This window comes from Telmatherina bonti, assembly GCF_933228915.1.
Source record: "Telmatherina bonti genome assembly, chromosome: 10".
In the NCBI taxonomy this organism is placed as follows: domain Eukaryota; kingdom Metazoa; phylum Chordata; class Actinopteri; order Atheriniformes; family Telmatherinidae; genus Telmatherina; species Telmatherina bonti.
Window position 1 is genome coordinate 5,564,371 of NC_136628.1, and position 14,293 is coordinate 5,578,663.

At 42.0% G+C, this 14,293-nt stretch overlaps 1 protein-coding gene across 1 annotated transcript in view; it reads left to right on the forward strand.

Moving 5' to 3' along the window:
* cadm1a (cell adhesion molecule 1a) overlaps positions 1-10,116 on the forward strand; it is a 486,946-nt gene extending 476,830 nt beyond the window's left edge. Inside the window, exons 8-9 of the mRNA XM_079248263.1 lie at positions 839-967; positions 9,985-10,116. Coding sequence (XP_079104389.1) covers positions 839-967; positions 9,985-10,103 — 248 coding nt within the window. The 3' untranslated portion in view covers positions 10,104-10,116. The remainder of the gene's footprint in view (positions 1-838; positions 968-9,984) is intronic.
* Positions 10,117-14,293: the final 4,177 nt, after the last annotated feature.

Genomic DNA, 14,293 nt, shown 5'->3' on the forward strand with positions numbered 1-14,293 from the left:
TTCCCTAAAAGAGTCCATCCAATAAACAGACCATTTGTAGTACTTGGCAGGGGGTTTATTGATTACATTTAACCAGTACATTACAGTCAACATTAAATGTCTTCTTGCCAACATGAGTGTTTCCTCACACTGGTTTAACAGTTCTGGACGTTCTTATTGGATGGATGATAGATTGAGATCTATCAAACTATCAACCTGCCTGTAGCTAAGAGCTAACCAAACTAAATTGTAGCTCAGGGCAGCTAACCAGCTTGCCAACCAGGAGGTAGGTTGACTAACGCTAAGTCATGCTTTTAGCAAAAACACTGTTGTGCTACACTCTGTCTTCTTGCTTCCAGATACAAAAAGACATGCCCCAAGTTAAGCCAAATTTTGAGATTAAATTACGTAAAAGATTAAAATGAACTCCCTCCGCAGTTGTCATGAAAATAATCCTGACCTAATAAACGTAAAATGTTTTTTTTGGGGTTTTTTTGTACCAGGGAGTCAACATGTCTATTTCTGCTGTGAATTTGGTCTTTTTAACATGGGAGTCTATGAGGACTGAGTCCCTTTTGAAGCCCCTAGTCGGTGAGGGGAGAGCTTCCACATAGGCATCACAAACCAAGCGCTGCAGACTGGTTGGTTTAACCTGCAGCAACAAGCAGCTGACACAATCATGTCTCAATGTTGTAAAAGCAGTGGATTACATGTAGATTAACTGAATGCGCTTTCTGGATTCAGTTAATCTACATCTTAAACACAAGTTAACTGCCACAGACATTTACAGGGGTTCAGTAGCTGATTTTTAATCCGTTCTCTTGTATGGCTTTGATTTTCCTTTCTCCTCTGTTTTCAGATTCACGAGCCGGGGAGGGCGCACCCAGAACCGTGGACCATGCAGTAATTGGAGGAGTTGTGGCCGTGGTGGTCTTCGCCATGCTATGCCTACTCATTGTCTTGGGCCGCTACTTTGCAAGACACAAAGGTAGAAAACCAGATAATACATGTTTGAAACCCTGGAATAACACTGTATAAAATGTAAATTAAAAACAAAACTGATTTGACTTAAAACATATTAAATGTTTTAACCAAGACATTTTACCATTTTTTAAATATATATAAGCAGCAACACATGTAAACGACAGGAACAGGCACAAAAGGCTGGAAAAGTATCTGGTACAAATCAGAAACAACTGGAGGAGCATTTGACAACTAACAAGGTTAAGTGGCAGAAGCACGTCCCCTTTGCCCCTTAATGCCCAAAGTGCCCTTTTGTTCACCTTCCTCTTTCTTTCCTATTTTTTTTCCTTTATGTGTGTGTGTGTGTGTGTGTGTGCGTGTGTGTGTGTGTGTGTGTGTGTGTATGCTGTGTGAAAGATTATTAGTGTGGCCAAAAATAACTAATAAAAAAATAAAAATAATCATTTTAGATCTCCACATCACATCAGGGCTCTGAGTCACATGATCCACAAAGGTGCGTACTCTTTGTGTAGTACACAGATACAGTTGATAATTGACATGTTTTGTAGTGGTATTTGCTTGTGCACAGTCTATTCTTATTACGGACCAAGGAAAGTGATCATGTGACTCTGGACACACTTATTAGACATTTTAGCAGCTACCTAACCCACAGTTTTTTTGCAGGAAATTGCATGTCAAGTTTCTTTTTTGTTTCTATGTGAAAAGCTCAGTACTAAAAGCGCCCAAGTCAGTCAAGTTGTCTGTCTTTGATGCATATTTAAGTATCAATTTACTGCCTGTAAATAGCAAATACTGAAAACTGACATTCTGTGACACAGGTACTTTTTGCACTGGGCACTTGATGATATTTTGTGATAGGCAAAGTGGCTTAGATGTATCACTAACAGTGAGTTGCTGTTTTTTTCTGTTTCTGGAGGCAGTGAGGACTAGTCATTTAATTCAAACTAGGGTGAAAAGTACATGTATATTTACATCATTTTGCACTATTACAGTATAAATACAATAACAACTAGAAATTTGCTATTACATAACAGAAGTGTGAATGTAATAATGTGTAATGACTAAAACAGCTGTAGATGCAGAAAAGCTGTAGATGTCACCAAAAATGCTGAAAAAAACTGTAAATTCTTATAAGATAAGATAATCCTTTTAATAAAGGATTATTACACTGTAGACAGTTACTGCGGCACCAGTCCATGAAGTTCTGAAGCCAGTAAAGTGGAAACACACATTGTAAAATACTAAGAGAAATTTAAAAAAAAACAAAAAAACAAGTATAAATGAGTACAGTGATGAATAAATGCAACTATGAGAATAACAGATAAAGTAACTTCAGTGTAGAATTATTATTGCACATTGTGATCACATACGTATGTGTTTTAATGTGAGCATGGCGGATTGTGAAGTCTGACAGCAGCAGGGAGGAAGAACCTGCAGTAGTGCTCTGTCACACAGCGTGGATGGAGAAGCCTGTTGCTAAATGAGCTGCACTGTGCTGTGACAGTGCTGTGCATGGGGTGAGAGGTATTCCCTATCAGGGATATTAGCTGTGCCAGCATCCTCCGATCTCCAACCTCCTCCACAGAAACCAGTGGGCACCCCAGGACAGAGCTGGTTCTTCTTACCAGTCTATTCAGTCTCTTCCTTTCTACTGCTGAGGTGCTGCTGCTCCAGCAGACCACTCTGTAGAAGATGGCAGATACTGCCACAGAGTCATAAAAAGTTCTCAGGAGTGCTCCCTGCACTCCAAAAGACATGAGTCTCCTCAGTAGGTGGAGTCTGCTCTGCCCCTTCTTGTAAAGAGTAGCTGTGTTGTCTGACCAATCCAGTTTATTGTTCAGATGAACACCTAGGTACCTATAAGAGTCTCAATATCCAGTCCCTGGATATTCACCGGTGTAGGGCAGACATACTTGTGCCTGCCAAAATCAACCACCAGCTTCTTGGTTTTGCCCACATTGATCTGGAGACAGTTACTGTGGCACCAGTCCATGAAGTTCTGAATAAATCCTCTGTACTGTCTGTCATCTCCATCTGTGATAAGGCCGACCAATGCAGAGTCGTCCGAGAACTTTTGCAGATGACATTTTGGTGATAGGTGGTTGAAGTCAGCAGTGGAAAGAGTGAAATTGAAAGGAACAAGAGCAGTTCCTTGGGGCGCTCCCGTGCTGCCGATGACCACATCAGACACACAGCCCTGTGCCCTCACAGACTGTGGTCTATAGGTCAAGTAGTCATATATCCATGACATGAGGTGGTGATCCACATCAGACAGCTCTTGTTTGTTCCCCAGGAGAGTGGGCTGGATGGTGTTGAAAGCACTGGAGAAATAAAAAAAACATGATCCTCACAGTGCTCCCAGCTATTTCCAAGGGAGAAAGAGCCCTTTGCAGTAGATAAATGGCAGCAATATCCACTCCAATGCCAGGCTGATAGGCAAACTGCAGGGCGTCCATCGATGAGCTCACCAGCAGGCGTAGGTGGGAGAGGTCTAGCCTCTCCAGGGTCTTCACCAGATGCAACGTCAGTGCCACTGGTCTGTAGCGGTTGTGGTCCTTAGGGTAAGATTTCTTTGGCACAGGCACAACACATGATGTTTTTCACAGGAGTGGTACCTTTCCCAGCCTCAGGCTCAGATTGAACATGTGCTCAATGATAACACACAGCGGTTCTGCAGAGGACCTCAAGAGTCTAGCACTGATACCATCAGGACCAGCAGCCTTCCTTTCCTTGATCTTACTTAGCTCTCTTTTAACCTGATATCTTGAAACACACAGGGTGAAACAGGGGGGCTGCGCGGTGGTTGTGCTCTGGACAGGGCATACAGTGACTCTGCCAGGGATGTAGAGGGAAGGAGGGAGGCAATGGTGGTGGTGGAGTCCACAGTAGGTGAAGGCAGTGGTGAGTGCTGCTTAGGAGTCATGGCTGGGGGAGGGCTGAATGGCTGATCAAATCTGTTGAAAAAGAGGTTCATGTCATTCACCCACTTCTGGTCCCCCCTCGGCTGGAGGTTGTCCTCCTTGTAGCCAGTGATGTTCTTCAGGCTCTCCACGGATATTTTTCTCCTACTGCTGAGCCTCTAATTTCTTCCTGTAAATGTTCTTCCCTTCTCTGATCCTCTTCCTCAGGTCTCTTTGCACCATCCTCAGCTCCTTCCTGTTTCCAGACTTGAAGGCTCTCTTGTTCTCTTTGAGGAAAGCCTTGATATGAGGAGTAATCCAAGGTTTGCTGTTGGAGAAACATTGTACAGTCTTTGCAGGCATGGAGTTCTGTGTGAATATACTGTGTGAATGTGGGAAGTGTGGGTGATAGAGAGGTGTGATTAAAGTCACCAGAGATGAGGAGGAGAGCCTGTGGATGCCTACTTGTTACTGAATGAAGAACATCACAGGCGGTGTCAGCACTCGCAGAAGGGGGGGGATGTACACTGCTATCGCATTGACATGTGACAGTTCCCTCGGTAGGTAAAAAGGCCTCATGCTAAAGGCTGACAACTCAATGTCCTTGTTTTTCCCTGGTAGTGATGTGCCTAGCATCGCACCGTTTCTCGTTAACAAACAGTGCTAGCCTACCTCCTTTCCTCTTACCACTCTCCACTGTCCTGTCAGCCCTCACCAACTGGAATCCCATCAGTGCAGTGTTAGTGTCTAGTGTTGGCGCAGTTAACAGTAGTTTCCGTGAACAAAAAATGCTACACTAACGGTATTCCCTCTGGTCCCTGGTCAGCACCATGAGCTCGTCCATCTTATTGGGGAGAGATCCAACATTCCCACTGATGACTGAGGGGAGTACAGGGTTGTAATGTCTCCTGGAATGAGCCTAGCGCTGAAAAAACTGCAAATTTTTATGTGATGAAAAATTAGAATTTCTTAAGGATTAGTAGGAAGTATGATATCTGATGAGAAGATCCAGGCCTGTCTCTGTGGGAGGAGGCCCAAAGAAAACCAAAAACACTGGTTATCTCTCAGGAATCCCTTGAGATCCCCCTACAGAGTTGGTAAATGTGGTATGGGAGAGGGAAGTCTGGGCTTCCCTGCTTCGGCTGCTGCCTCCTTGACCCAACCCCAGATAAGTGGCAACAAATGGATGGAAGGATGGATCTGCTCCCATCCATATTACATCTTTCAGGGAAGACCTTGCAGGTTTCTGTAAGACAGTGCTAAACTGCATTCATCATAACAGCATGGCTTCACATGAGAATTGTTCTGCCTGCAGTCCAGACCTTTCACCAATGCAAAACTTCTGGAGTATCACGAAAGCAGAAATCCAGCAACCAACATCCAAGATTGTAGAGCAGCTAGAATCCTGCACCACAGAATGGGACAACATTCTTCTCCTAAAACGCCAGCAACTGGTCTTCTCACTTTCCAGACTGTTACAAACACAACTCTGCAAAGGAAAACACACAGCAACATGAGAGACAAATCAAATAGTGTCAAGAATAGGTTTATTATCTAAACTAAACAACATCACTGGCAAAGTCACTCTTCAGGTTAGAAGCAGTTCACACGACCAAACAACACCCTAAGACCTACCACAAAAACAAAGTATACTTTAAGGACTATTTAACATGCAGCTCCAAAAAAACAAACCAACAAGTCACAAAAATCCCAAGGGGCAAACTTTTCTAAACAACCACAGCTGCCCTGAATGTTTATCAGCAGCCTAGTAATATAGCAGAGCTCCAGCTGGACAGCAGACAAGTGGGCCAATCACAGAAGAGGCATCCCAGATCCAATCAATCATGAACAGGTGATGGCACATTCAGGTGTGTGCTGAGGAGCAAGCCAATCGTAGCTGGGTGATGGCACAGCTGAGTGTGTCTTGTGGAGCCTGTCCTGGTTTTCCAAATAAAACAATAGGCCAAAACCTGGGGACACAGACATTTAAAGACAGATGTTAGAAAAGGGAATGCTAACAATCAAATCAAATCCTATTTTATTTATGTAGCACTTTTCACACAGATGCATTTCAAAGGGCTGAACAACATAAAAACAATTTCACACGAAAATACGCACACACACACACACACACATACACACACACACACACACACACAGCCCAAACACCTCTACCTATAGATAGATAGATAGATAGATAGATAGAATGTGTGTGTGTGTAGTCATAAGTCATAAGTAGTCAGTCATAAGAGTTTTTTATTTGCAGTTTTTCACACATGGACCTGCACATCTTATCTGTTTGTAGAGCTGAAATATGTCCATCATCACTTTCTGTCAGAATGATCACAGAGCAGTGAGTAACCTGCACTGCTCAACTGGAAGAAGTAGTTTCTACCTATTCTGAAAGTTAACTTATATGCTATTTAAATGTTGGGATAGGAGGCATAGATATTTCAGTTTTAATCTGAAAATCACAACTAATCAATCTTTTCAGACACATTCTTAGATAAAAGCATAGATCAGAGGCAGAAACTAAATTTTGCCTAGGGTCAAAATGACCTCTTTACAGCTAAAACTTTTTTTTCTTTGTTCTGATACATTTAATAATATTTTATGTATCACTCTCAAATATAATCGGTACAACATATTTGTATACAGTGTGATCCAAACTAGTGCTTTAAGTGGAAAAAATAAGTGCTGGTACCCCCTTAATGACTTGCTGTCAGTTTGTAATGCAAACATGGGTCAAAAACATGGGTGATACTTATACATACATCTATTAATTGAGCTATAGATAAATTATTTTTATAGCACAGAAATGACAAAAAACAAACACAGCAACTTCTAAATCAAATTCACATTTGCCAAATTCAAAGTGCCATGGAGACACTTTTATGAACTCCAAGCATCATTGCATGGACATGAAAAATAACACTGAAAAGTAAATACATAAACTTAAAGTTCGTTAATCCTTTCATGCATTAAGTAATAAAGAAACAATGCAACATTTTTCTAAATACAGTATTTTACCTCTACAAATATGCAATATTTTTTTTTGTTAATTAGTGCTATTTAGAATTTTGTATGATTTATTTTAATGTACTCTACAAAATTGTTATAGAATAACATATAATAATAATTATATTATGTAAATCTTCCATAAAATATTGCTGTATCATTTTCTTTTCCTATTTATCACAAAGGCAAAGTTGCATAATTAAATGACGTTCAGTTGTATAATATTTATTTATTCCCCAGTGAGTGGAAAGGTAATGGATGACTCACTAACATCCACTGAAGTGGTTTATTTACAAAAATACCATCTTCATTCATGAATAAAATATCCAAGAAAAGAGCTTGTAAATAGGTGCCCACTTCAAGGCCACTATGCATGGAAGCGTTAAAAAAAAAAAAAGGTTATAAATTTAGTCTACTTTAGCTTATTACCAGATTAATTCTACAGTGTATTACTATTACATTTTTCCTCTGTGAAATATGTTTTTCACAGCATTAGACCTGGTCCATGCAACTTAGCAATAATATCTTATCTTTTATCTAGAAATAATCTTCAAAAACTCAAACTACTGACCAGCCGTACATTTAGTTTGCAGCATCTGACCTTCATTGTCTGGTGTAGTAAATGACTGTTAAGTAGTACTACTGTTATCGCTCAACTCTGCTCCAGTTCGTATCCTCAACCCTTTTGGAGCCAGGCTAACATTACAGCCGCGATAGTTCTTTTTCTCCACCTTTACTCTCATTCAATGCACGTCCACTTCAATGTAAACACAGAAATGAGGGAACAACGTGACATGCGGCGTGACGCTGTGGGTTACAGCAAGCTTCCGGTCTGAACAATACTTTTCTCCTTAGGTGGCTAAGAAGCTAGCATGTTCAGCTACCTTCAAATAGCTTCGGAGTGAAATGCCTTCACTTCACCCAGTTCAATTCAATTCAGTTCACTTCAATTCACCTTTATTTATGTAGCGTCAAATCACGGCAATGCCATCTCAAGACGCTTTACAGACAGAGAAGAAAACATAATGAAAGCCAATTCATAATAGCCTATATAAGGAAACCAACAGATAGAGTTGGAGGTCCAACTCAATCTCCCATCCTGAGCAAGCACACTGGCGACAGTGGGAAGGAAAAACTCCCTTTTAACAGGAAGGAAACCTCCGGCAGAACCCGGCTCAGGACAGGCAGCCATCTGCCTCTGCTGTGTGGGGGGAAGAGGACAGAAAGACAACAGACAACAGGAACTGCTACTCCCGGCCAGGAGACCTGCTGAGACAGGAGACATACATGTTAATGATGCAACACTGTTATTTGGGGGGGGGGGGGTAAAAGAGAGAGAGAAAAAGAAAGAAGCTCAGTGTATCAGGAAATGTCCCTCAGCAGTCTAAACCTATAGCAGCATAACTAAGGGATGCTAACCATCCCTAGCTATAGGACTTGGTATATAAGGAACAATGAGGTCTTTGATATATAGTGGTGCCTGGCTGTGGAGGGCTTTATATGTAAGGAGAAGGATTTTAAATTCTATTCTAGATTCAACAGGCAGCCAATGAAGAGAGGCTAAAACTGGAGAAATATGATCTCTCCTGCTGGTTCTGGTCAGGACTCTGGCTGCAGAATTCTGAATCAGCTGAAGGCTTTTCAGGGCATATTTAGGACAGCCCAGTAATAGAGTTACAGTAATCTAGTCTTGAAGTAACAAAAGCATGAACCAGTTTTTCTGCATCACTCTGAGACAGAATGTCGCTAATTTTGGCTTTATTACGTAGCAGCGTGCTTTGTGGTGTTTTACTGCTTAAAGCTTGTAGCAAAACATTCGCTGCTAAACAGGCAGCTTCTCAGAGCTAACTTCCTCTGCTCATATGCTGTGCATCTCTCTCTCTTCTCTCTAGCTCGACCACTCTTAAAGTGGCCACGTTGTTCTCTTATCTCAGTGCTGTAAACAGCACTGTGTCTGCGTGTCCTGCCCAGTTGGCACTGTGTTGTAGCCATAGACCATAAATAAAAGATGGCAGGAGCTTCCGGTAGTTAATAGTGAAGCCTATGCAGAAGTGCATAAAACTGCAGTTCCCCCTTCATCCACTAGGGGCCGCAAAATAGAGCAAATCCCCATAGACTCCCATGTTAAAAAGACCAACTTCACAGCAGAAATAAACATGTTGACAGCAGAAATAAACATGTTTACATCAGGAATAAACACGCTTACAGCAGAAATAAACATGTTTACAGCAGAAATAAACATGTTTACAGCCTGGTTCAAAAATCCATTTTAGGTTTAACAGGTCAGGCTTACCGTCATGGCAACTGTGGGGGGAGGGATTTTTTTTTTCCAGCTCGCCCATTTAACAGTAATTTAATCTCGAAATTCGGCATATTTAGGGGCGTGTGCTTTTGATTGACAGGTACCAAGTCAGAAGAACGTAGAACAGCTGTGGTTTTTAGCTGGTTAACAACGTGACTTAGCTTTAGCCCGCTTACCTCTGTTAGCTGGTTAGCTCCTGTTATTTCTGGGTTAGCTCGGTTAGCTCTTAGCTACAGGCAGCTCAGACTTTGCTTGCTGTCAATCATTCACCATGATCAATCATTCACAGCCCTCCTCTCAGCTCTACCTCTTTGCCCATATTTGTGTTTTCCGGGCGAGACGACACGCATGCCCCTGCCAAGATGGCGATGGTAGGAACTGCCCACCGAGCTTCAATTCAGCTCTTCAGAAACCTATTGGTGGAGGCTCCGTCCATCTTTTTTATATCCAATCTAAGGTTGTAGCGTTGCTTTGATTGTGTGTGAGTGTGTGAGCCTGCGGCTGAGGAGAAAAAAACGGAGTTGGTTGGCGGAGTGGGTGGCAGCTTAGTTTAAGAGCACCCCCAGAAAAATCGGCTGGCGACACCACTATCAGGTTAATTCAAAGGTGTCGCGTTAATTCACTCTACTGCGCACTCAAGATTGGCAGTGTTGGGTAACATGAAATCTGGTAAATGGCCACACAGTGGGGAATTTGCATAATCAGATGCTGAATGGATATTTACATTTTAATCTTTTGAATCATCTAAGCAGCAGGCTATTGTCCAGTCCATGACACAGTCCTCCACTCTCTCCTCCACAGGTACCTACTTCACACATGAAGCCAAAGGAGCAGACGATGCGGCGGATGCAGACACAGCGATCATCAATGCAGAGGGTGGTCACACCAACTCAGATGAGAAGAAAGAGTACTACATCTAATCACAAAGTGGGACCCCTCACTTCTATGTCCTCTTCAGGACCTGCTCTTTTTTTTTTCTTTCGGGGGGGGGGGGGGGGGGGTTTACTGCAAGTAGAGGGTTTGAGAAGTGGAGGATAGATGGCGTTTTAAGCAAGGTTTTAAGCTGTTGTTTAGTCTAGTCTGCAGATGTAGATGGAATGTTTTTGTGTGTTTAAAAAAAAATTAAAAAGGACAAAAAAACGCTCAGTTTGGATTTTAATAAACCAAGATGGGGCTCGGTTGGAGGGCTGGAGGATGCACCAGACATTGACAGAAATCACTGTAGAGAGCTTCACCATACAACACCTCCCTAACTGCTGGTACGGATTTTATGTTGTTCCACCATTTGCAGAAAATTCTGTGCCTTGTACTGATTTTTTTTCTTTTTTCTTATTTCCTCCACTCTTCCTTCTGTATTGATCATCTGATTGATTTGCATAGCCTTTTTGCCCCCTCGCCCACCGCACATTTTATCTTTCCCATTATTAATGCTGTCGGCTTTCTGTAAAAGTGTAAAATGACACAGCCCCTTTATTCATTTCTTTAAATGTGTCTGCACACACAGATCTTCTCCTGCTTAGCAACTCTTTCCAGTATACTGTGATTTGTCTCAAGCCATTACTCCCTTCTCTTTGACCCTAACTTTTGACAGTTCAAAAAAATAAATAAATAAATAAAAGAAAGAAAGAAAGAAAAAGTCGCATGGTATGCTTGACATATCATTGTATAAAGTATACATATGAGAAACAGTTTTGTTGGAGAGGACTCTCCACCAACACTGTCAAAATCATCATCACAAAGAAAGCAGACAGATTGTTAATTTCATCAGGTCAGCTCCGTTTGAAATTATTCATAGCAACATTAGTTTGTTCCATAAAGCAGGTCGACTACCATATGGTTGTTTCTTAAACAGCTACTTTTTTTCAGAAAGTGAAATAGTATATTATTCTGGTTTTCTAATGCTGTTGCATCGTTATTTTACATACCTTTTCTCTGATTGGCTGATTGATTGCCTGTTTCCCCCCCAGCTATTATCAAGTTATCATAATTTAACTCACAATGGTTTGTCTTTTACACATGAAACAGCAGGACAAAGTCATTGTTTAAAAAAGGGTTTTAGGCTTGCTGGAACAGAAATGTATCATGACTTGGTTTTTGACAGAAATGCTTGTGTAAGTGTGAATAACTTTGAGTAGAAAAAAAGCCTTAACCAACTCCAAACACATCCAAGTATAAGTTCCATAAAAAACCTAAAAATTCTCATGGATGTCCATGTCTTCCCACTAGCAGGTTCATTTTATCTCACAAACACACAACTTTAAAACAAAACAAAAAGCCAGTGGGATTATAGCTGTACTGCACACTAATCCTTACCCAGAAATATTTTTACAACTTAGAATCTTTGTAGATTTTGTCATTTTATCCTCATTTTAAGTTTTATCCACAACAAAAACAGCCAAATGTAGGGGAAAGTAAATGTGTTTAAATTTTAACACTTTGAGAGATGGACCACTTCCATCACTTCACTGAAATATGTTTTTTTGCTTTGATTCAGATGTTTTTAATGTTTAAATATTTCACACATTTTGCATGAACAAATATAACTACACCCATCCTTTCCATGTCTCTTAATGTAATACCTGCCAAAACTGAACAAGGTTTAGTTCTGTTTTGCCAGCTGGGGCGTGTCGAAGATGCCAAAAGTCATTCACTATTTGTAGTATAACTAAGTACAAATGTTCTGCTTTGTGTTGTTCATCCATATTTTGCAATAGTGCCCAGACTTTTAAACACAGCAATGAGGTTGTACCTGCAGCAGAATTTGTCATTATCATGCGTTCACATAGCAAGCAACACTTAATGAGTCTTTTCTTTCTGTGACAGCTTTGATTGGATTGAGACAGAGGTCCAGAGAACAGTACACATCTTCTAAATTTAAAATGGCAAAAGTACAAACATTTAGCTTTTTATATCACATTTTAAGTAGTTGATGCTCCATCAGTGATAGCAACCACACAAGATGTATTATTCTGGATGACATTTATAGAAATTGTATGTATTCCGTTTAAGAAGCAGATGGGGTGCAAGTACGATAGTTCAGCTAATTAGGTTGACTCATATAGAGAGATTTAAGATCCTCAATCCCCTTTTCATCTCTAAGTCCACTCTAGTTGAGCAACTTTCAGAGAATAAGGTCACTGCTGGTAGCCAAAATTCCTTAAAACAACAAAACAATTAACTTTTACTGCAGTGCTGCTTTTTTTTTTTTTTTTTTTTTTTAGAGAGGCTCTTTTAAGCTCTTTCTAGTTTTCTAGTTTTTTAGTGTTATAGTGTTAAATACACATCAGACATATGAGCAGCAGCATTTGATTTATTACCTAAACACATGTTTGAGTTTTCCAGCACTCTCTACATCCGGTTTCCATGGTGACAGAAAGAGTAGTTCTTCTCAACTGAGGGGGTTCCGCCCCGCAGGGGGTATTCAGAGACCGTCAGGGAGCGCTGAGAACAATATTTTAAAAAGGGGGGTGTTGAAGTGTTCATGGGGGGCATTAGAAATCAATTGTTCACTTCTTATAATTAGTTCATATAAGTCAGTGGTTGGCAACTAGACAAAATCTGTCTCACAAGATTATATTGCTAAAAATCCATTGTAAGAATTCTGTGTCAATTCTTCTCTGCTGTTTACAGTGTTGTGTTAACAGAACAGCGTGGTCGAGCTAGAGAGAGGAGAAAGAGAGTCTGGGTCTAGATCAGAGAAAGTTAGCTATAAGGAGCTGCCTGTTTATTTTGCAGAGAATGGTTTGTTTTAAGTGTTCAATAACAACCACGTAGCTTTTCTAGTTCCAGCAGAATCCTGTAAGCTTCACCGCTGCTGGGTGAAGTGAAGGGACTTTACCCTGAAGCTTGCTAGCTGCTGGGTGAAGTGAAGGGACCTTACCCTGAAGCTTGCTAGCTGCTGGGTGAAGTGAAGGGACTTTACCCTGAAGCTTGCTAACTGCTGGGTGAAGTGAAGGGACCTTACCCTGAAGCTCGCTAGCTGCTGGGTGAAGTGAAGGGACCTTACCCTGAAGCTTGCTAGCTGCTGGGTGAAGTGAAGGGACTTTACCCTGAAGCTAGCTAGCTGCTGGGTGAAGTGAAGGGACCTTACCCTGAAGCTTGCTAGCTGCTGGGTGCAGTGAAGGGACCTTACCCTGAAGCTTGCTAGCTGCTGGGTGAAGTGAAGGGACCTTACCCTGAAGCTTGCTAGCTGCTGGGTGAAGTGAAGGGACTTTACCCTGAAGCTAGCTAGCTGCTGGGTGAAGTGAAGGGACTTTACCCTGAAGCTAGCTAACTGCTGGGTGAAGTGAAGGGACTTTACCCTGAAGCTTGCTAGCTGCTGGGTGAAGTGAAGGGACTTTACCCTGAAGCTTGCTAGCTGCTGGGTGAAGTGAAGGGACCTTACCCTGAAGCTTGCTAGCTGCTGGGTGAAGTGAAGGGACTTCACCCTGAAGCTAGCTAGCTGCTGGGTGAAGTGAAGGGACCTTACCCTGAAGCTTGCTAGCTGCTGGGTGCAGTGAAGGGACCTTACCCTGAAGCTTGCTAGCTGCTGGGTGAAGTGAAGGGACCTTACCCTGAAGCTTGCTAGCTGCTGGGTGAAGTGAAGGGACTTTACCCTGAAGCTAGCTAGCTGCTGGGTGAAGTGAAGGGACTTTACCCTGAAGCTAGCTAACTGCTGGGTGAAGTGAAGGGACTTTACCCTGAAGCTTGCTAGCTGCTGGGTGAAGTGAAGGGACTTTACCCTGAAGCTTGCTAGCTGCTGGGTGAAGTGAAGGGACCTTACCCTGAAGCTTGCTAGCTGCTGGGTGAAGTGAAGGGACCTTACCCTGAAGCTTGCTAGCTGCTGGGTGAAGTGAAGGGACCTTACCCTGAAGCTTGCTAGCTGTTGGGTGAAGGGAAGGGACTTTACCCTGAAGCTTGCTAGCTGCTGGGTGAAGTGAAGGGACTTTACCCTGAAGCTAGCTAGCTGCTTCTCCTCTCAGCCTCCCAAGCAGGTTTCTAGGAGGAAAGTTTAACAGCTATCAGAGTTTTTACAGATGGTGGAGTCAACAGCAGAGCAGCCTGCCGTTACTAAACCAGCAGAGAAATGCTGTCAGTTAAAGTGAAGACAAGGACAATAACTGTTTTGTTA